This window comes from Chlorocebus sabaeus, chromosome 20, assembly GCF_047675955.1.
Source record: "Chlorocebus sabaeus isolate Y175 chromosome 20, mChlSab1.0.hap1, whole genome shotgun sequence".
Lineage (NCBI taxonomy): Eukaryota > Metazoa > Chordata > Mammalia > Primates > Cercopithecidae > Chlorocebus > Chlorocebus sabaeus.
Genome location: NC_132923.1, coordinates 897,601 through 920,960, shown reverse-complemented (window position 1 = coordinate 920,960; position 23,360 = coordinate 897,601). Strand labels below are relative to the sequence as shown.

The 23,360-nt window shown below is 41.2% G+C and overlaps 1 protein-coding gene across 1 annotated transcript; it reads right to left on the bottom strand.

Moving 5' to 3' along the window:
• Positions 1–223: 223 nt before the first annotated feature.
• On the bottom strand, positions 224–17,149 carry SH2D1B (SH2 domain containing 1B). The gene is made up of 4 exons (XM_007976360.3): positions 16,896–17,149; positions 7,104–7,167; positions 4,262–4,426; positions 224–2,654 (listed from the first exon to the last, which is right to left on the bottom strand). The coding sequence occupies exons 1-4, from the start codon at positions 17,027–17,029 to the stop codon at positions 2,619–2,621; spliced, it is 399 nt and encodes a 132-aa protein (XP_007974551.2). The 5' UTR covers positions 17,030–17,149; the 3' UTR covers positions 224–2,618.
• Positions 17,150–23,360: the final 6,211 nt, after the last annotated feature.

Genomic DNA, 23,360 nt, shown 5'->3' with positions numbered 1-23,360 from the left:
TGAAGATGTCCCCCCACTCCACCCCACCCCACCCCACCAGAGTCTCAAACTCAGTTTTATAAGAAAGTACTGTAATAAAAAATAAGTTTATTTTATTTTATTTATTTATTTATTTGAGATAGGGTCTCACTCTGTCACCCAGGCTGGAGTGCCCTGACACGATCTTGGCTCACTGCAACCTCCACCTCCTGGGTTCAAGCAATTCTCCCACCTCATCCTCCTGAGTAGCTGGGATTATAGGCGTGTGCCACCACACCTAGCTACGTTTTTGTATTTTCATAGAGACAGGGTTTCACCATGTTGGCCAACCTGATCTTGAGCTCCTGACCTCAAGTGATCCTCCCACCTAGGCCTCCCTAAAGTGCTTGGATTACAGGTGTGAGCCACCACACACAGTCAGGAACAAATAACCTTTACCTTAAGAAGTTGTTGCAGAAAATGGTAAAAGGAGAAAGACTTTTCTTCGCTTTATATGAACAGTATAACCACGATTCAGTAAATTATAGTCCCATTTGGTTTATGAGTTTTAATGCAAAAATCTTAAATGAAATATTAACTTACCAAATTCCACAGTTTATGAAAAATACTATGATATGATCAAGTTAAACAATGCAAGGATGGTATGATATCAACAATTTTATTAAGGTGACTTACCTTTATAATGGAGTGAAGACAAAAGGAATGTGACTATCTCAATAGATGTAGAAAAAAATAACAATAAATGTCAAAATATTTCTGGTAAAAATTACAGGCTTTAACAAGACTACAACAAACATCATGTTTAAATAGAGAAAATTTCTAAGCAGTCCCTGTAATACTGGGAACAGCATAAGAATACTCACTATCGTGACTATGAACTGTTTAATGTATAGAGGAGGCCCTAACCAATGGGTAAACACAAAAAATAAATGAGCATAGGTATTGCAAGGAAAGAGAATAAAACATTATTATTTATAGCTGACAAAATCATTTACATAGAAAACACAATAGAATCAACAAGCAAACTAGTAGCTCTAATGAGAGGGTTAACATTTCACCAACACCATAGCCTATTAGAAATGTAATAAGACATAAGATATCATTTACAGCAACTAGAAATAGGAATTAATCTAACAGCATATACAAGACTTTGGTTGTGAAAATTTACAACTCCATGAAAGGGCAAAAAAGATGACCCGAGAACATGATGCGGCATGTTTATGCATGGGAAAACATCGCAAGAGTGTCAGTTCTCTCCTGTTTACAAATTTGTTGCAAGTTCATTCAAAATTCCAAAAAGAGATTTTGAGCAATTTCACATATTTATTATAAAATGTATATGTAAGAATCAAGGTCCATGAATACCTAAGTCAGTTTTGAAAAGTAAAAGAGGACATTTGTCCTATGTACCAGACACAGGGAGTAGTAGCCGTAAATTACTGTGACCCCAAATCTCGCAATGGTCCACATTTGGGGGCTCCAGTCACAATGTCTGTTAGTCTGTTCATGTTACCTCTAAGTCTAGAGCTCCTCTCTTTAAAAACTCTGAAGATAAGTCCAGTGGGGCGAAACGAATTACTACAATTTGATGATAGGTAAGAGAAAGGGCACAGAATTCGGTACCTTTCAAACTAATCAGGTCCTAATTCACATTTTGAACTAGCAGAAAAATTCAACAAATCAATTTCAATAAACCTTAAAAACCAATTCAACAAACCTCCCTCAGCAATGTGCTTCCAGTCAATTTTTATGAACTAGGCACAGCTCTGAGTAGCACAAATTTCTACACACTGTGGAAGATACAAGGGAGACCCAACTGTGCTTTGATGGCACTTAGAACCTAACTGGGAACAGAAATCACACATAGAATATTTCAGAAATCTCCACATACATCACTGTACGGAACCACATTAATGCTGTTGAAGTGGCCGGTGCATAAGTGGAATTAAGCAAAATCAGGGAGAAAGTGTGACTGGGGCAATGCTCACCAGGAAGTTTAAAATTAGAAAGAAGAACCAGAAGGAGAGTAGCCCAGGCTGGAGGGAGAAGGGTGCACGTGTGGGTCCAGCAGGTACAGAGAAGGTGCTGATCTGTATGCATCTCCATCACTCCCAATCCCTCACCTTCACCTAACACAAGCAGGCTCAACAGAGAGACTGGGGCAATGTCTATCATCCTACCCAACCACATAGACAAAGAAACTAAGACCTGGAGAGGGAAGAAATGTGTTCAAAGTCACATAGCCGCAGGACTGGAACGTGGGGCTTCAGACTCACAGACAAGTGTGCCCTCCTCTGTATGAAGCCGCCCCTCTGACTGTAGGGTCCGAAGGAGGGTGTCAACCATGATGTAGGACGGTATCTTTAACAAGTCAAGGGGAAAAGGTTTAGGCTGTCCCATTCCAAGAAAGAAGAGTGAAACGGGAGAGGGCTTTGAAATTGCTGCTGGTGTATGTCTGGGAGGCAGGGATGTGGAGAGTGGCCTCTGGTGCCGGTGGGCAGAACATCTTCAGTTACACAAACAGGAGAGTCTGAATTGTCCACTGGAGTTTGGTGCTCTGGACCTACGCCTGCAGAAGTGGGTCACCAGCGAGAACTGTTACTCATCTCCTTAACTTGCTTTGTCTGGCAGCCTTATCTTCAAGGCAAGACATCCACATAATCGCTGTTACTGTTCTTTGGAGGGGGAAAAAAAAGCAGAAGACCAGCCATAAGACCACACCCAGAGGTCATATCAAACAACCCCCCTCAAAGGAAAGAAGACCCCTCCCCAGGCACAGAGCCAATTTGATGCCACCTCAAAGTTATATCTTCAAAGGCTGGGGTACTACAGGGAGCCCTCCTAACAAAACGGGATCCCTTTATAAGCCAAGCCTCAGAGATTCCAGCACAAGTGTCTCCATTCACCAGTGAGAAACCTGCGGCTCCCTTGGAGTGAGAACATCTGAAGTTTGTTCTAAGAAAGCAACAGGAATGGGAGGAAGAGGTTGATGGGGAAGATTTCCTCTTCAGTAGCTGAGAATTTTGGAGCCCGCTGTGTCAGCACTGACCCAGTATGGAAAGTTGGTGGAGTGAGATTCATGCCTAGGTCTTGGGGAAGATTTCTGAGGGTTCCCCTCCTGGAATCTGTGATTCTTTTGTCATTGTCGAGACAAGTACTACCACCACCCCAACCAGTCCCAGCACCTCATCTGGGTTTGCCTAAGGGCTGCAGCACAGATACATTCCTGGGTTTCTAGATCTGCCACATTTTATGCTTTTTATTCCATAAATTTGGCGGGGGGGAAAGTAGCTGTGGGACTACATCTGCAGCTAGACCTATAGAAAGTGATTTTTTGTGTGTGTCCATGAGTACACACTGCCCTTCATGGGGACTGGGGGGACAGGGACACAATGGTAGGGAAGGGAGCTGTATTTTATGCTTAGCCTTGCTGAAGAGATGAGAAGCCGGCTATGGCAGCCTAAAGGGTGACTTTGCTGCAGACAGAGTAGAATGGCATGGAGTGATCGCAGGCTCCCAGAGAACTCTCTGCCCTCTGTCCCTCTCCCTAGGGAGGACATCTGATCTCATCCCATCACCTGCCACTGATAACTGCAGTCCCTTTCACTGAGAATATAACCACACATTCCAACATGGGAAAATAGGATTAAGCCCTAAGTGTTTCTGGAAGTCTGAGTTAAATTCAAACCACATTGCAACTGATAATAAATTATTTCCTGAGAGCAGATTTCAAGGGTGTGGGTAAGGAAGAGTAGCTGCTCGTGATATAATTTGAGAGGCTTCAGCGGGGATTCTCTGCACTCAGAGTTACTGACCATCTCTCATTTTCCACCATGGCTTAATACCTTTAAAAATGTATCTGACATAATTTGACACCCAGCACTTTATAAATGAATGCTTAGCAAATATTGAGCAAAATGTAACAGTATAAGCTTTGGGGAGGGGTTGAAGGGCTAACATGATTTTTTCATTTGAAAACCTGCCCATTTGCCCGTTTACTCTCAAACTTGAATCATCTGCACAAGGTCACAGAATGAATTTGAAGTCAGCTGTCTGTCCAGGAACCACTCTTGCTATCCTGGCTGCAAACAGCAAGCTCTATGTCTTGGCCCTCAGGGTCTAAAAGACACCACTTCTCAACAAAATGGAAATTGCTCTTAGTAGGATGAAGCTTTTTAGAGATAATGTCATAGAAAAGAGCATGTATCTGTATTGAGTTTACAAAGGCATTGGTGGAAATAGGATTAAGATTCCTAGCTGACCCACATGTGAGAGATTTTACCATAAATGTTTCCAACTCTAATTTTGATCCTTTCCATCTCAAGCTGGGGCTGGTTCTCTTTATTGGCTTTAAAAGGTGAACCACCATCCCCTGATTTGGTTTTTCAAATTTGGTGATCAGTTCCTTTAGGCTTGGAAAGACCTGTTTTGGAGAACCTTCTGTCGTCTGCAAAAATACAAGAAAGGAGATCACTCATTATCATGCAATTGCGTGTGAAATGTGACACTTCTCAAAGCAGTCGTTTTTTCAGGGCTGCCCCTGTGAGCTGAAAAACTGAAAACACGAGTGGCGGGAGCTCACACCACTTCCGGTTCACAGAAACTCTCATTTCTAAGACCAACCTCTGACTTGAGCCACTCTGAGTAAAGAGGATTTGCAGTCAAGGGATCCCAGTGCAGTCCATAGTATCGAGTGAACCTCATCCTTGGCAAGTTTATCTGGGGCAGTACCCGCAGATACACTGTGAAGGGTAACCCTATAAGAGCTTATGTCTGTACCCTACAGGCAGGCTTTGCTATCTTAGGGGACTATCGGAAGTGGACTTCTGATGGGAATGCAAAAACGCAATTAAAAAAAAAATTTCCAACTGTTATTTTAAGTTCAGGGGTACATGTGCAGGATGTGCAGGTTCGTTACATAGGTAAACATGTGCCGTGGTGGTTTGCTGCATAAGCCACCGTGCCCAGCCCACCAAGTACTATTTTCTAATATAAACTTTTAGAAATAATTTTAAAATAAAAAGAATTTTCTGGCTAGGCACAGTGGCTCATGCCTGTAATCCCAGCCCTTTAGGAGGCCGAGGTGGGTGGCTCACTTGAGGTCAGGAGTTCGAGACCAGCCTGGTCAATATGGCAAAACCCCATCTCTACTAAAAATACAAAAAATTAGCTGGGCTTGGTGGCAGATGCCTGTAATCCCAGCTACTCGGGAGGCTGAGGCAGGAGAATCGCTTGAACCAGGACATGGATGTTGCAGTGAGCCAAGATCACATCACTGCACTCCAGTCTGGGTGACAGCAAGACTCTGTCTTACACACCAACACACACACAGATTTTCTTCCTCTGCTCTTGTGTATTTGGTTTTCTTGATCATCACTGTGGTTTTCATATGGCCGCTATGTCAGACTAGAGAAGGGGGTGGCGATCAGGAGGTTTTCTGACATGCAGCCTGATTAACCTCTGTATTAGAGGCACAGGCTGGCATCAAAGTCATCTGCAAGGAGGTTCCTTTAATGCAGTCACTTCAACAAAAGGCATCATCACTGCAGGCTTCTGAGCACAGAGCTGCTCCCCAGTGAAACGCCTTTTTGTGTCTGAGTTACAAATGATTTGGATTTCTCTCTCTATTTTGTCCACACAAGAGACAAAACAGGGTACTGAGGAATTATCCAGAATTTCCCAAAGAATAAACAGGAAAAAAATGTTTTAAAATAAGTTGCTTTTTATAAGACATTTTATCTTGAAATTATTTCAGACATAGCAAAGCTGCAAAAATAGTTTTTAAAAATTACCATATATTGCACCCACCCCCAAATGTTAACATTTTATTATATTTGCTTTTTATTCTCTTTCCAAATACATACACATATATTGTGCATGTATATATGCACACATATATAAGCTATTTTCACAGTTAATTTGCAGACATAATATCCCTTTAAGTACTTCAGTATTTCTTTAAATGTAAAGATATTACATAACAATACTATAATGATTAAAATCAGGAAATTAACTTTGATACAGTACTATTTGTTAATCTTATTCAAAATTTAAATTTATTCAATTTTTGCCAGCTGCCTCAATTATCATCCTCTATAGCAAAAGAAAAATAACGTAAGTGAAGTGTTTGGGGATCATTTTATATTCTAGTCTCTTTCAGATATTCAGAGTAAACATTAATATACTGAAGGTTCTTAGAAATCTGTAGTCCCCTTAACTTTATATATAAGTGTTTGAAAAAGATTATTTCAGGATTCTCTGTTAGCAATTACAATTCAATTATGTTTATTATACTCTACTTCTTAAGCCAGAGAACTAAATTTAAAATAAGCAAAATGTTTTTCTTCTTAGCTCTCAGTAAACCATAAAAATTAAACTCTAAAACTTTCAGCTATCTGATGCTTCCCACTATATTTTCATACAGCTACTGGGCACACTTGACTTCTTAAACACTCTGACCTCTTTCCACCGTCCCTTTCTAGTTCCATCCTGCATCATTGCTGAGTCTTCTAATTCAACGGAGGTTTTGCCTGGAGTCCAAGCTGGCGCATTTGACCAATGGAGGAGCCACAGTGGAATAACAGTGAGGGTTATTCAAAAGTAGAACCCAGCTGGGCGCGGCGGCTCACACCTGTAATCCCAGCACTTTGGGAGGCCGAGGCGGGCAGATCACGAGGTCAGGAGATTGAGACCATCCTGTCTAACAGGGTGAAACCCCGTCTCTACTGAAAATACAAAAATTAGCTGGGAGTGATGGCGTGCGCCTGTAGTCCCAGATACTGGGTGGCTAGGGGAGTTTGGGAGCTGAGGCAGGAGAATTGCTTGACCCCGGGAGGCGGATGTTGCAGAGCCCAGATCGCGCCAACGCACTCCAGTCTGGGCAACAGAGTGAGACTCCGTCTAAACAAAACAAAACAACAACAAAAAAGTAGAATCCAAGCCCAGAACCTTCTTATTTCTCTTCAGGGAAAAACCAGGTTAACTCGATCTGACTCTCATCTCTGCATTGTGCTTTCCTTTTTAGAATGCTTTCATACAGTCATGGCTCAGGTAAAAGACATGTTCCCAGGTTCTTCTCCCCCAACTTTTTTGTTGCTGTTGTTGCTGTCCTTTTTTGTTCTTACCTGTATCCTGTAATACCCATGTTTCTCTCTGAAGATTCGGTACGTGTAGACAATATTTTTAAACCTGTGGAAAAAAAATGACTGAATCATAATGTTCTATGCAAATCCAGGTAACATCTATCGTTATATTTCATATGCAATATTTTTTTTTTTTTTTTTTTTTTTTTTTTAGACGGAGTATCACTCTGTCGCCCAGGCTGGAGTGCAGTGGCGCGATCTCGGCTCGCTGCAACCTCCACCTCCCGGGTTCAAGCGATTCTCCTGCCTCAGCCTCCTGCGTAGCTGGGATTACAGGCACCCACCATCATGCCCGTTAGAATGGCTATTATCAAAAAAGACAAAGGATATAGAGAAAGGGAAACCCTTGTACAATGCTGATGGGAATGTAAATTAGTATAGCCATATGAAAAACAGTACGGAGGTTCCTTAAAAAATTAAAAATAGAATTACTGGCCAGGCGCAGTGGCTCACGCCTGCAATCCCAACACTTTGGGAGGCTGAGGTGGGCAGATCATGAGGTCAGGAGTTCCAGACCAGCCTGGCCAACATGGTGAAACTCCGTCTCTACTAAAAATACAAAAATTAACTGGGTGTGGTGGCATGTGCCTGTAATCCCATCTACTCGAGAGGCTGAGGCACGAGAATCGCTTGAACCCAGGAGGCGGAGGTTGCAGTGAGCGAAGATCGTGCCACTGCACTCCAGCCTGGGCGACAGAGCGAGACTCTGTCTGAAAAAAAAGTATATATGTATATATATGTGTGTGTGTATATATATAATTACTATATAACCTCACTACTGTGTATATAACTGTGTATATATCCAGTGGAAATGAATCTAGTGTGTTGAAGAAATATCTGTACTCCCACTTCTGTTGCAGCATTAGTCACAATAGCCAAGACATGGAATCAACCTAAGTTGATTAATAGATGAATGAAGAAAGTTACACACACACACACACACACACACACACAAAATGGAATATTATTCAGCCATAGAAAAATAAAATCCTGTTACTTGCAACAACATGGATAAATCTGGAGGATGTTATCCTAAGTGAAATAAGCCAGGCACAGAAAGAAAAATACCACGTGGTCTCACTCATGTATGGCATCTAAACAAAGCTGATCTCATAAAACTAAAGAGTAGAATGGTGGTTCTCAGGCACTGACAGTGAGAGGGAGAGGACTGGGTAGATATTGGTCAAAGAATACAAAATTTCAGTTAGATCTGTTGTACAACATGATGACTATAGTTAATAACCGTATATTCTTAGGCAGGGCACAGTGGCTCAGGCCTGTAATCCCAGCACTTTGGGAGGCCAAGGTAGGTGGATCACCTGAGGTCAGGAATTCAAGACCAGCCTGGCCAACATGGTGAAACCCTGTCTCTACTAAAAATACAGAAGTTTGCTGGGTGTGGTGGCGCATGTCTCTAATCCCAGGTACTCAGGCAGCTGAGACAGGAGAATCACTTGAATGTAGGAGGTGAAGGTTGCAGTGAGCCAAGATGGTGCCACTGCACTCCAGCCTAGGCGACAGAGTGAGACTCCATCTCAAAAAAATAAAACAAAATAATAACCATATATCATATTTTTGAAAAATGCTGAGAGGAGATTTTAAGTTTTCTCACTACAAAAATGATAACTTGATGAGGTAATGCATATGTTAATTAGCTAGATTTAGTCATTCCATGACGTATATATATATTTTAAAACATCACATTGCACACAATAAGTACATGCAATTTTATCTATCAAATAAAGTAAAATGAATTAGATTGTATACTTTAAATATGTACAGTTTATTTTACTTGAAGTAGACTTTAGTTAAGTCTTTAAAAACAAAAAAGTAAAATCTGCTGTTGAACCTCAATAAAAAAAGAAAAGAAGATACACGGATGGCAAATAAGCACTCTTAAAGATACTCAGTATCATTAGTCATTAGTGAAATGCAAATTCAACTCACAATGAGATATCACTACACACTTACTAATACAGTTAAAATGTAAAAGACTGACTGTTCCACATGTTAGTAAGGATGTGGAGCAATCAGAACTCATGTAATGCCCATAGGAATGGTGAGATAGCGTGATCACTTTGGAAAACAGTTTGGCAGTTTCTTAAAAAAAGATAAGCCTCCATAGAACACACAACTTAGCTGTTCTCATCCTGATTATTTACCCAGGAGACATGAAAGCATATGCCCACACAAGGACTTAGTGACAAATATTCATAGCAACTTTAGTTGTAATAGTTATAAATGAGTAAGTAATCTGGGAGGCATCCCTACAATGAAGCACTATTCAGCAATGCAAAAGGATGAACTATTGATGCATGCAACAACATAGATGGATCTCAAAATAATTATTCCAAATAAAAGAAGTTAGACAAAAACGACTATATACTCTATGATTTGATTTATATTAAGTTCTGGAAAAATACGCATTAATCTATAGTGCCAGAAAGCCCATTGCGGTGGCCTGGAGTCTGGGCATAGGTGGGAGGTATGGTAACGAGAAATTACAAAGGGGTGCAAGGGAAGTTTTGGAGGTGATAAATATGTTCATTATCTTGGTCGTGTTAGTTTCTTTTTTTTTTCTTTTTCTTTTTTTTTTTTTTGGAGACGGAGTCTCGCTCTGTCGCCCAGGCTGGAGTGCAGTGGCCGGACCTCAGCTCACTGCAAGCTCCGCCTCCCGGGTTTAGGCCATTCTCCTGCCTCAGCCTCCCGAGTAGCTGGGACTACAGGGGCTCGCCACCTCGCCTGGCTAGTTTTTTGTATTTTTTAGTAGAGATGGGGTTTCACCGGGTTAGCCAGGATGGTCTTGATCTCCTGACCTCGTGATGCACCCGTCTCGGCCTCCCAAAGTGCTGGGATTACAGGCTTGAGCCACCGCGCCCGGCCTGGTCGTGTTAGTTTCATAGGTGTACATACATACGTCAAAATCCATCAAATTATACACTTTTTATTTTATGTCAATGATACCTCAATAAAACTGTAAGACATATTCATGGCATTAAAAGGTAGATGAATATAATTTATCTTTCCAATATATAAACTAAATTTTAATTCCTTATACACATATGCTTTTGGTGTTTTCATGATTGGGTTTTGGCATCAGATAGAAAAACTCCTATTTTTGCAGTTATATTCTCAAGAAATATGTGGTGTCTTGACTCTCAGTGTGAGACTGATACCCAGTGGAGCCTACCTTTTTGTTTATTCTATGGAAATCATTGTCATCATTTATGAGAAATACACTGGGCTTATAAAAATCATTTAAAAATCTTAGGCATTAATTTCTCAGTTGAGGTTCAAAAAGGCTGGAATACAGGGCCTCTAAGTTTTCCCATATCTCTGAATTGTTTTACTCTATCTATTTAGCTTTCAAAGTGATCATTCCATGAGGTGCTGTGCACGGATCTCTGAGTCCTTGCTCAGTGCATGAACAGTCCACAGATTAGCATGGTCTCATGTTGTGGCCATTGTTGTGGGGAAAGTTGTTTGTGTTCGAGTTTTTATTTTAACTAACCTTCAAAAGATCAGTTGAAGGAAACGGAATCAACTGCACCCTATAATATCAACAATGTGTTCTGCATTTTTCCGTGCCATGATGCAAGTGGGGAACCCAGGTCAATAAAAAAAATATTTTAAGACTTTTGACCTCTGGCCTTATCATGGCTCCTGATCTCAGTGTATCTTGGTGCAACCTTTTGTGGTACTAATTTGTCAGTGTGCTTGAAGATTTCTAAACATCAAGGATTTTATCCTAACTAGAGAGTGAGGCAAACTTTCACAGATGTAAGTACAAAAATGTTAATCATTCCAAATTACACTGAGTCCATTGGACTAAATTGGAAATGAAAATTGAAAATATTCCAATGTATGATATGTATACATTATGATATATCAAGTCAATAAAATACTAAGCAGTCAGAAAGGGATGACCTGCTTTCTTTGATGGGGAAGGATACCTACAATTATGGAAAAAACAGGTTGCAAGCAATCATGTATAATGAACCATTTATGTACATACATTGGCTTATAGATGCAAAGAGAAAAGCCTGCAGAGATGTATGCCAAAATATTAAAAATGGTGATTTCAGAGTGGTGAGACTGATATAATTTGTTTTGTTTTTTATACTTTTCTCTATATTTGATTTTTCTAAAATGAACTTTCATTAGCTTGATAAATCACCACAACAAAATGGATCATTTCTTTTCTTTCTGTTCTCTACAATCCTTCCAAAAGTCTCAGAATCTGAGACTCATAAGTGACTCTCAAGGCAATAGACAGACATTGCCATTATTCTTCTTAATGAGAGCACATATTAGGTTAGGGCTCAGGTCTTTCTCACCTGCAGCCTTCCTATGGCTTTGCAACATCCTCCTTTTCTTCACACTTACCGATGAACCCTTTGCACCTCCTAATACCTACTCCATTTAATTCTACTGATGATAAAGGCCGACTTAGTTTAGACACTCACAAAGTCACACTATACAGACAAATTTTACACACTGGAGTTTTCTAGACACTCTATTGTATTTTAAGATCAGAAAACATTTCCTGTCCACAGTTACCACATAGCTTTCTGGTTAGTGATATATACTCCTATGTCAGCTCTCTCTGTGACTTCCTTCCTTTATTTCTAACCTTCCTCACAGTATTTTCATCACTAGATATTTAGCTTTGTGAAAGTGCTGAAGTATCGGGGGAACCAGCCCCCAATATTTCAATGTAGGTTCTTTTCTATTTTCCCTAAGTGTCGGCCGGTCTGAGAAATAAAGGAAAAGAGTACAAAAGAGAGAAATTTTAAAGCTGGATGCCTGGGGAAGACCCATTTTAATGCAGCAGAGAAGACGGGGACACTGCATATCAGAGTCCACTCCCAAGCCCTAGGTCCCCTGCTTGGGCATTTTATAACACAGATCCTAGGTGAATACCTGACACATATTTCAGTGAAGCTGGGGACATTGGTAAGAGACGGAACGTAATAATGTATTAGCAATTTGGCCCTAGGCAAGTTATTAAACAAGACGTTACGGTTTATTTTCTCACAAAGTAGTGATCATGTCACCTACTGCAAAGGGATTGCAAAGGACAAATAAGATAATGCATGTACCATGCTTAGCAAAATGTTTGGCTCATAGAAAACACCTACATGGTAACTTTTTTTTCTGTGTCAGTGAAGACAAGCAAGCTAACACTTGTATCATGATAGTAATTCTTGCTTTGCTTGCAAAGGGTTGTATCTTGAAGCATGAATGGTTGATGCGACCTCTTCAGAGAAACCTTTCCTGTACCCAACGGAAAGCAGCCGCTGTGTCTCTCCCTGTCATATGACTCTGTTTCATTTTCATCATATTTTCTCCTCTTACTGAAATTAACTTCATGAGGGCAGAAACATTGCCAGTAGTATTTATCACTGTATTACCAGTGCTTAGGACCACTCATGGAACATAATAAGTGCTCAATATATGCTTGTTGAATGAATGAAGGTTCCACTCATTCTCCTAAAGTCTCAGCTCCAATATTTGGTTCTCCCCTTTTTGCTGTCAGCTCTACAGTGCCCTAATGATAGTCCGATCATCACAATTATCATATGCATCACAGTGTCTGTTTACTTCTTTATTTTCCCCACTAGGCTCTGAGCTGTGTTGAAGGCATCAACTGAGTGTCTAGCACACTGACATATGAGAGAATTCAAATATCTGTCGAACAACTAGAATTTAATAGTCCATACTTATCTGTGTGATAATAAGTTTTTACAAAGCCCTATGAGGAGGTAGCTTCAGGGGTCACTTGCCCTGAGCCTTAAGCCTGAGGGTGAATGAAATTTTGTTTGCCTTTCAGTGACATGCATAGGAAGGCGGGTGAGACCTGATTATGTGTGGGGCTTAACAAATATTTATTTTTGCCTCTCCACTTAATTTACTTTCATTTTTTAGCATTTCTTTTCTTTTCTTTTCTTTTTTTCTTTTTTTTTTTTTTTTTTTTTTTTTTTTTTTTTTTTTTTTTTGAGATGGAGTCTCGCTCTGTAACCCGGCTGGAGTGCAGTGATGCGATCTTGGCTCACTGCAACCTCCGCCTCCTGGGTTCAAGCAATTCTCCTGCCTCAGCCTCCTGAGTAGCTGGGACTACAGGCTTGTGCCACCACACCCAGCTAATTTTTGTATTTTTAGTAGAGACAGAGTTTCACCATGTTGGCCAGGATGGTCTCGATCTCTTGACCTGGTGATCCACCTGCCTCGGCCTTCCAAAGTACTGGGAATATAGGTGTGAGCCACCACGCCTGGCCCATTTTTTAGCATTTCTTAGTGACCTTTGCTTTAGATAAATATGCAAGATGGGCTGATGCACCACAGAACAGTTGAGAATAAATATCAATTTTCAAAGAGAATCCCAATATAGGCTGGGTGCAGTGGCTCATGCCTGTAATCCCAGAACTTTGGGAGGCCGAGGTGGGTGGATCGCTGGAGCCCAGGAGCTCAAAATCAGCCTGGGTGACATAGCGAGACCCCATGTCTACAAAAAATTTAAACATTAACCAGGCATGGTAACGTGCACCTGTAGTCCCAGACATTCAGGGGGTCTGATACAGGAGAATCTCTTGAACCCGGAAGGTTGAGGTTGCAGTGAGCCATGATCGCACCACTGTGCTCCAGCCTGGGAGTTGGAGTGAGACACTGTCTAAAAAGAAATAAAGAAGGAAAGGAAAGGAAAAGAAAGAAAGAAAGAAAGAAAGAAAGAAAGAAAGAAAGAAAGAAAGAAAGAAAGAAAGAAAGAAAGAAAGAAAGAAAGAAGAAAGAAGGAAAGAAGGAAAGAAGGAAAGAAGGAAAGAAGGAAAGAAGGAAAGAAGGAAAGAAGGAAAGAAGGAAGGAAGGAAGGAAGGAAGGAAGGAAGGAAGGAAGGAAGGAAGGAAGGAAGGAAGGAAAGAAGGAAAGAAGGAAAGAAGGAAAGAAGGAAAGAAGGAAAGAAGGAAAGAAAAGAAAGGAAGGAAGGAAGGAAGGAAGGAGAAATGAAAAGAAGAGAAGAGAAAAGAAAAGAGAAAAGAGAATCCCAATATTGATCATATACCCTGAGATCCTGTCGAAGGTCTGTCCTTGCACCTTCTTCTTTTTTCCCTTCCCACTGCTTGCCCCAGCACAACTGGCTGTTCACCATCTCCCGTCTAGAGGCACAACAGTTTCCATTGCCATCATTTCCCAGCTTCATTGCCTTCTCCATATCAGATTGAAGTTCCTAAATTCACCAGTCTTATCACTTCCCTGCTCAGAAATCATCCATGTTTCCCTGCTATCTATAGAACCATTCTTGTAAAACTCCATGATCTTATCCCACCCTCCTTTTCCAAAAGCTGGTTTCCAAACTACATTTTAGGAACCTTGTATGTAAATCCTTTAAAATAGCCTAGTTCTAGACTCCTGTTCATACCTCCTCCCCTTCCTAAAATGCCCTCCATCCCATTTACGTGTAATCAGATCTTATCCACTCTTTGTTTATTTTATTTTATTTGAGATGTAGAGTCTCTCTCTGTCTCACAGGCAATGGCGCAATCTCAGCTCACTGCAACCTCTGCCTCCTGGGTTCAAGTGATTCTCATGCCTCAGCCTCCCAAGTAGCTGGGATACAGGTGCACCCACCATGCCTGGCTAATTTTTGTATTTTTAGTAGATGGGGGTTTCATTACGTTGACCAGGCTGGTCTCGAACTCCTGACCTCAGTGATCCGCCCACCTCAGCCTCCCAAATTGCTAGGATTACAGGCATGAGCCACCCTGCCTTGCCAATATATATTTTTCTTTAAATGGTACTGTGGATGTAGGTATGAGAGAAATAGCCTGTATCTCCATTACCATTTAAAGAAAGAAGTATGTCCCTATGTATTCTATTAGTAATGACAATCACCTTTGTCTATAATCAGACTTCTGAGCCTATTCCAAGGCCCATTGGTGTACTTCCTTGTAAAATCCAGTTTTAGCAAAGAACCCTACTATGTCAGTTTGGCAAGGACTCCTCCCTCACCCTAGCTATCTGATCACTGTCAGATTCTGATCAGATTCCTCATCCTCCACCATCCCCCAGGCAACATCTGATCACCCTGGCCTGTCTTCAGTTACAGTTCTGTTAGGCTGGCTTAGCCAGAATCCACTTTACCCCTGATGTTTCCTCTGAGTAATTTTCTATCTACTGACAGCCACACTGCTCCTTGGCCATAAATTCCCACTTCTCCATGCTGGATTCAGAGTTGAGTCCAATCTATCTTCTGCACCGCAAGAGCTCATTGCAGTGGTCACTGTACCTTTGTGATGATCCTGAATAAAGTCTTCCCAACCATTATTTAACAAGGGACATTAAGCAATTTTTTTCTTTAACAAGAGACACTTGGATTTTAATTTCTGTTACAGGTATAATAAAAGGTTCAGTGGTCCCTACTTTACAAAGAGGAACATACATAAAAATAGGAGGTTTCTAGTGATTTCTGTTCAGGATTGCTTTCTAAACTGGGCATAAACAAGTTCCTTCAGCTGGGTCTCTTTGATACTGTGGCCTGGAATTTTTTTTTCTTTTTCTTTTTTCTTTTTGAGATGGAGTTTTGCTTTTGTTGCCCAGGCTGGAGTGCAATGGCGCCATCTCAGCTCACTGCAACCTCTGCCACCCAGGTTCAAGCGATTCTCCTGCCTCAGCCTCCCAAATAGCTGGGATTACAGGCATGTGCCACCATACCTGTAATTTTGTGTTTTTAGTAGAGACGGGGTTTCTTTTTTTCGTCAGGCTGGTCTCCAACTCCCGACCTCAGGTAATTCATCTGCCTCCGCTTCCCTAAGTGCTGGGATTACAGGAGTGAGACGTTACGCCCAGCTACTCTTTTTACTTTTTTGGGGACAGAGTCTCCCTCTATTGCCCAGGCTGGAGTGCAGTGGTGCAATTTCAGCTCACTGCAGCCTCTGCCTCCTGGGATCAAGTGATTCTCCTGCCTCAGCCTCTCAAGTAGCTAGTATTACAGGCACACGCCACCACACCAGCTTAATTTTTGTATTTTTGGTAGAGATGCGGTTTTGCCATGTTGGTCAGGCTGGTCTCGAACTCGTGACTTCAAGCGATTTGCCTGCCTCAGCCTCCCAAAGTTTTGGGATTATAGGCATGAGCCACCACACCCGGCCTGGAATTTCATATTTAACTTAGACTCTGGAAATTCCAAATGAGTTTTAACACAAACAAATTATTTGAGAAATTCAGGTCTCTGTTTCTTTACTTATGAAATGGTGACTGCTTATGCTTGCCTCGATAGACTACAAGGATGAAAGGAAATGATGAATATTGAAGTCCTTTACAAATCTGACAAAATGTGAAATATGATTGTATTTATAGTTTAACTATTGCAAGCGGATGCTGCAGAATAAGTAGTCCTTCAGATTGAAACTTCTTAAAGAACCCCTAGCCTTTTCCATACCAAATAAACAGATCTCTGGAGGACAGGACCTCTGACATTTGTACCTTTTCTCCATCCCCCTGTACCCCCTATACTTTCTGCAGCCCTTCCCTTCACCACCACCATATCCTTCCTGCTTCTGCAGAGTCTGCTTGCAGGGCCCTTACACTAGGGAGAGCAGGCAGATGGAGGAGCATGGACAGATACATTCCTGTCCTGGCAGTGTCCATTAGTTCTCACTCTACTCATTGAGACTCCAAAGTCAGAGTGAAATACTGAGGGATATGAATTCCTGTACTGTGTGGCAGCCATTGCCACATTCAGCATACGATGTCAGATGTGTGCAAAATGAGGCTACTCACGAGACACAGAGGCACAGGACTCCTGGTATCGACTCGCTGTCTCTTAACAGAAAGTTGCCATCCACCCCTTCCTTGAGCAGCAAGGTCTCACAGTCTTGCTTGGTCAGACGTCCGTGGTAGTAAGGCAGATCCATGGAGAACCCTCTTGAATCCCAGGTAGCCCTGTTGGCCTGAAATTCACCCCCAAGTCAAGGGACAGCTCTGAGGAGAGATGTGCAAGCAGCTGTACCTACTGTGGAAATACCTCTTCCTCTAGTGGTCTGCGGGACTCAGCCAGCTTCACAAGATTCAGGAAATTAGAAGGGCGGGGTTATAAAATGACCAACACTTTTCACCCTCTAAATGGCCCACATGTGACTTGCAGAAGTGGGTAAAGCACATTTAAACACACAATGGAATCAGTGATGCTCATAGCTAGGGAGGCAATGCTGAAGTCAAGCTTCCTGGAACTTGTTGAAGCCTTGTATGTTACCATGGACCATTATCACCTCTTTGGCTACCGGTATCCCTTCCAGGAAGCACACCACTACTTTTGCTCTAATGGTACCCACTTTCTGCTGAAGTTGCCTAGGATTGGGCTAGGCTTGCCTTAGACTGGGTGCTCAAAAAGCATATGGATGCTGAGAGAATTGATACGTTCAGATACAGTGGGAAAATTGAAAGGGTGGGATTTCCATGGGTCAAATGACACTAAAAATGGAAGACATTAATGGGAATAAAAAACAGTGGGACACTATGAATGAGGACAGCCCATTCCATGGCTAAGGCTTCCAGCCACTGGTGAAAAAAGGCCATTTGAACACCTTCAAGCATTGTTCCTTTTGGAGAAAGGGCTGGTGCAGGTGGGAGGGATATCTGGGTATACTCATACGTCTACAGAAAATCACTATATATATCTCAAAAATGTTATCTATGAAAATAGAACTATGTGCTAATGATTCATCTTTACTTCTCTTAGCTGCTTCTTCTTTTTTTTTTTTCTTCATCTCTGAAGTACCTGGAGATCTTAACTTCTTAACCTAGGTGTTTATTTCACCTTGCTCCTTTGCTTACCAGCTGTTTACTCACACTTGGGTGTATCTTCTATGGAACTTACTTGTAACAGATCTTTGTTCTTCCTTGGAATTCCCACTCTTTGCGTTTGGCATAGGGTAGTTTCACTGATTGAGGAACTTGTTATCAGAGAGATATGCTCTCAAATAGCAACTTTTCTTCTGTGGTTTTGGACAATTCATCATTCAATTCTCTGGAAACTATGGCAGTTGAAGACAGAGTTGTTAATAACGAAAGAAGAAATTTGGTAATTCTTGTGAATAAATTCACAATTGTGGTGTGAAGATGCTTTTTGACATAAGAGAGGAAATAACTGATAGCATGCTCAAGCTCTTGGTCATCACAGGGGCTTGCTTGCCCTTTTTCCTGTTTCAAAATCCAATCCTCACAATAAAAGAAATGCAAATTACCTCCATGCTGAGATAACAATTCTCACCTATCATATTGGTGAAAATCAAAAGTTTGAAAGCTTACTGGGTTGGTCATGGTGAAAGAAAATAGAATATCTTGTATATCATTAGTTGGAATAAAAAATAGTTACAACTATAGTAAAAGATGGTTTGGCAATATCTTGCAAATTTATGTATGACTTCACCATCTGATAGAACAATCTCAGTTCTAGAAATCTATCACAAAACTACACAGGCAGAATTGGAAAATGACTTGTGAATTAGGTAGTATATTTTAATAAAAAAAGATTACAAACAACTCAAAAACTTGTGAATAGAGGGATAGGTGAATAAACTGTGATTCATGTATACAATGGAATATTACTATAGAATAATAAAATGGGATGAGGAAGATCTCTATATGCTGATATGCAATAATCTTCAGGATGTATTTTTAGGTGAAAGCAGCAAGATGCACAATAGTATATAGAGTATGGGGGATATAAATAAATATATACATTTATATATTTGATCATATTTAAAAAACAAAACAAAACCCACTGGAAGAACAAAACTAAAACTAATTAAAACTAAAAACTTCTGCCTCTAAGAGGAGAGAGGAATCATGCATAGAGGTGAGACTTCTCTTACTAAAACTTGCTGTAGAGTTGTCGGTTTTTTGTTTTGTTTTGTTTTGAGACAGAGTCTCACTCTGTTACCCCGTCTGGAGTGCAGTGGTGTGATATCGGCTCACTGCAACCTCTGCCTCCCTGGTTCAAGCGATTCTCCCACATCAGCCTCCCAAGTAGCTGAGACTACAGGTACGTGCCACCATGACTAGCTAATTTTTATATTTTTAGTAGAGACAGGGTTTCATCATGTGGCCCAGGCTGGTCTCAAACTCCTCACCTCAAGGTATCCGCCTGCCTCGGCCTCCCAAAGTGCTGGGATTACAGATGTGAGCCACTGCACCCAGCCTGCTGTAGAGTTTTGAATGTAGAATCTTGTAATTGTTTTTCATATTGAAAATAAATAAGTAAAAGGGTATTCCTAAAAGGAGGGAATCAAGGATAGGCCTCTTGGATCAAGGATAGGCCTCTGACCTGAGATGGGTTAATCACAGACCCTTACCCAGGAATTTAGAGAAAATGGGGAAATGAAGGAAATGAGAGAGAAAAAGAGAGAGAGAGAGAGAGAAAGAAAGAAAGAAAGAAAGAAAGAAAGAAAGAAAGAAAGAAAGAAAGAAAGAAAGAAAGAAAGAAAGGAAGGAAGGAAGGAAGGAAGGAAGGAAGGAAGGAAGGAAGGAAGGAGAAAGAAAGAAGAAAAGAAAAAGAAAGAAAGAAAAAGAAAGAAAGAAAGAGAAAAAGAAAGGAAGGAAGCAAGGAAGGAAGGAAGGAAGGAAGGAAGGAAGGAAGGAAGGAAAGAGGGAAGGAAGGAAGGAAAGAAAGAGGCAGGGGGCAGGGATGGGTAGGAAATGGGAATGGAAATGAATTCTCTAGGAATGACTGTGTAACAGGTACATTTTTACACTGTATACTGGTGGCTATATCCCAGCAAGCTGTCAGGAGAAGACAACTGGTCTGCAAAATGAAGAATGAAGTAGACACATGAAAAAAAGCAGAGTCAAAAGATGGTCTCACTTGGATTTCCCATGGGTTTTCATTCTAGGATTCAGTGATTTCTGAGGTCTGGCTACATGTTTGCCCTTGAGTTTTTTTGTCATTTTAATACATTTCCCTTTTGTCATAAGCTAGTCAACATTTGTTTTTGTTATTTTCTACTAAAGATGTCAAATAAATCCAGCCTTACAGATAAAATTCTGTTCTCATGACCAGGGAAGCATGAGGCCAAATGTGAATCATAGTGTTGTTCTCAATGAAAAGTCATGTAGAATCTGGACAGTGTGGTGTCAACCCCAGAAAGCCCAAGATCACAAGATCATCACTGACCACAGCAGCATGGCAAATGCTTGTGTTGTGCTTGTTAAAAGATGCCTGATGGAGGGCGACAGTGTAGGACCTCCCACTTCATTCCTACTGTCTTATCTTAGGACATAGCACTTTGTCTATCTCCTTGAAGAGCTAACTCATTGCACCACCATCATTCATTGAACGTACTTTATAGTGGGACCCCAATATTCTTGGAATCCCCATGACTCTAAGGGCAGAACTGCCTATGTGAGAGGCAGTATGGTGTGGGGGGTTCAGCATGAGGCCTTGCCACCTGTTCATTCTTTCACTGCTACAAAGAAACACCTGAGACTGGGTAATTTGTAAAGAAGTTTAATTGGCTCACAGTCCACTGGTTATGCAGGAAGCATGGAAGCATCTACTTTTGGGGAGGGCTCAGAGACGTTTTACTCATGGTGGAAGGCAAAGAGGGAGCAGGACTGAGAAGGGGGACGTGCCACACACTTTTAAACAACCAGGTCTCACAATAACTCACTCACTCACTATCACAAGAACAGCACCAAGGGGATGGCGCTAACCCATTCATAAGAACTCTGCCCTCATGATCCAATCACCTCCCACCAGGCCCCCCCACCTCCAGCAATGGGGATTACAATTCAGTATGAGATTTGGTGGGGAAACAGATCCAAACCATATCAACACCAGACTGCCTGGATTTGAATTCCAATTTCACCACTCAGTGATGAATGCAAACTGCCTACCTTTTGTGCCTTTGTTTTCCAGAAAATGGAGATGATCATTATAATAACCATATAGGGTTGTTGAGAGGATTACGTATATAATGCAGCTGGCATGTAGTTAGGGCTTGGTTTTCTATTATTGATCATATCTGAGAGATTCCACACAAGATGGCCCTTCTTTTGTCTGGATGGTGATATGTCTGCATGGGAGGCCTGGACCTTTGGTAATCATTCTAGGGCCACAGGAGTGTCAGCCCAAGGCCCAGCCTGTCTGCTGAGAAAGGAAAGGTAGAGAGAGACAGAAAGAATCCTTGACAGTGGCACTGGGCTGCTTTAACAACTGACCTAGAAGACCATTCCTCTTCTTGACTTCCAATTGGATGGGAGAATAAATTTCCTCACTCTTCAAACTATTTGAATTGGAGCCTTTTTTTTTTTTTTTTTTTTTTCAGTGAAAAGATCCTAACAAGTACACTGGCATATGCAGTTAAATTTTTTATTAGTTCAAATGTTATCTTCATTGATATTTTGAATATAATTACTCATCTACTAACATCGTATAGTTGAGTAATTATATTGGATGTTTTATAACATCAAACATTGTGTAGATGAGTACATAATGAGTTTTATAACTTCAAACATCCAATATGTACTATCTGTATTCACCTCTTAAATAGCTCAGATGTTTACCTGCATGTCACAAGTAAGCTCTTGTTAATTTAACACCAAGCTATTATTTTCCACAACTAATATAGTTATTGAAATAACTGATACAGTTTCAATAACTAATACAGTTATGGAAAATAATAACAACATTGGATGTTTCCAGTGTGGATGTTGACACCCACACTATCCAGTTTATATTGGAAACCACTGAATGTTTCCACAATAATGTTGAACTTCTACTACTTGTTGACCTCCTCTTACATTAAACTAGCAACTTTCTTTTTCTGAGACAAGGTCTTGCTATGTTACCCAGGCTGGAGTGCCATGGCACAATCTTGGCTCACTGCAACCTCCACCTCCTGGACTCAAGCGATTCTCCCACTTCAGACTCCCAAATAGCTGGGATTACAGGCATGTGCCACCACGCCTGGCTAATTTTGTATTTTTAGTAGAGACAGGGGTTTCACCATGCAGACCAGGCTGGTCTTGAACTCCTGACCTCAAGCAATCTGCCTGACTTGGCCTCCCAAAGTGCTGGTATTACAGGCATGAGTCACTGTGCCCAGCCCTGGACTAGCAGCTTTCTGAAAGCCACTCTACCACAGATGTATTATCTCTTTTTTCCTTTCATTTCTCAAACAAAATTTTAAAAGGCATGCTGAAACTGGATTAGTTATATAAAATAATAGCTTGGTGTTAAATTAATAAGAGCATACTTATGACAGGCAGGTAAACTTCTGAGCTATTTAAGAGGTGAATACAGATAGTATATCCATCTGACAGCTTGAACTATTAATATAGTAGAAAAAAGTTTTTATATGCATCATTTTATTTTAAAAATAAAATACTCAGAAGTAAGCAAAATGATAATAAGATCCCTGAACAGTACAAAATAAAAATCTCAGAATGAGCTGAGATACTCCAATCAAATATAAAAGGTCAAGTTGGTGAGTACTGTGTGAATTTTAGAAGATGTGATTAGGAAGTTTGTTCATTAGGAATATATACATTTTGCACCTTTCTTCCCCATGCAATTTGGTTTAGGTAAGCTGTGGGAAAGACAGTGTCTGGGGTACCAGTTGAGTTGATCTCCCCTGTGTGAGACTCCCATGGGGAGCCATGGGCGGGCTCTGAGGAGAAAAGTCTCCTTATTGCCTTCATGTCTTTATGCCCCAAGAGCATAACAGCTCAGCGGCATTCCACAGGTTGCTCAGGGAAACAACACTCCCTTGAAGCAGTGGAGTCTAATCAAACGTCTTGGCTCCTCCTGAAACCCACTCGCACCCATTTCAGTGCTGATAAGTTAAAGATCTTAAGTCGTTTAGACACACGTTTTTGCTCAAGGAAATTCACAGAAACTGCCACTGCTATACATCTTATTCAATGACTCACGAGTTCTCCTTCACTGATTCATGCTTTTCCTCATCCCTTCCTCCCCCTCCCATCTGCACTAAGAACCAAGAGCTTGTAAACCAATAAATTGAGCAGAGCCTGAGAGCTCTGGGCATTGAGCAAGTCTCAGCCGCTCCCGTCTCCTGGACCCACCTTTTAAGTGCTTTTTCTGTCTCTAACTCCTTTGTCTCCACCGGACTCGGGGTACCCGCTGGGTGGTGTGGGGCTGGTTTCCCCCAACAGTAAACAAGATGAGTCTTCTTGGAAGAAGCAACTGAGTTTAACCCTGAATACTTGACCTACAAGGCCTGGTTG

Coding starts and splice junctions, on each gene's coding strand:
- SH2D1B (XM_007976360.3), bottom strand. CDS start 17,029: ATGGATCTGCCTTACTACCACGGACGTCTGACCAAGCAAGACTGTGAG. Junction 7,168..16,895: donor GTCCTGTGCCTCTGTGTCTC/GTGAGTAGCCTC, acceptor TTTTTTCCACAG/GTTTAAAAATATTGTCTACA. Junction 4,427..7,103: donor ATGGGTATTACAGGATACAG/GTAAGAACAAAA, acceptor GTATTTTTGCAG/ACGACAGAAGGTTCTCCAAA.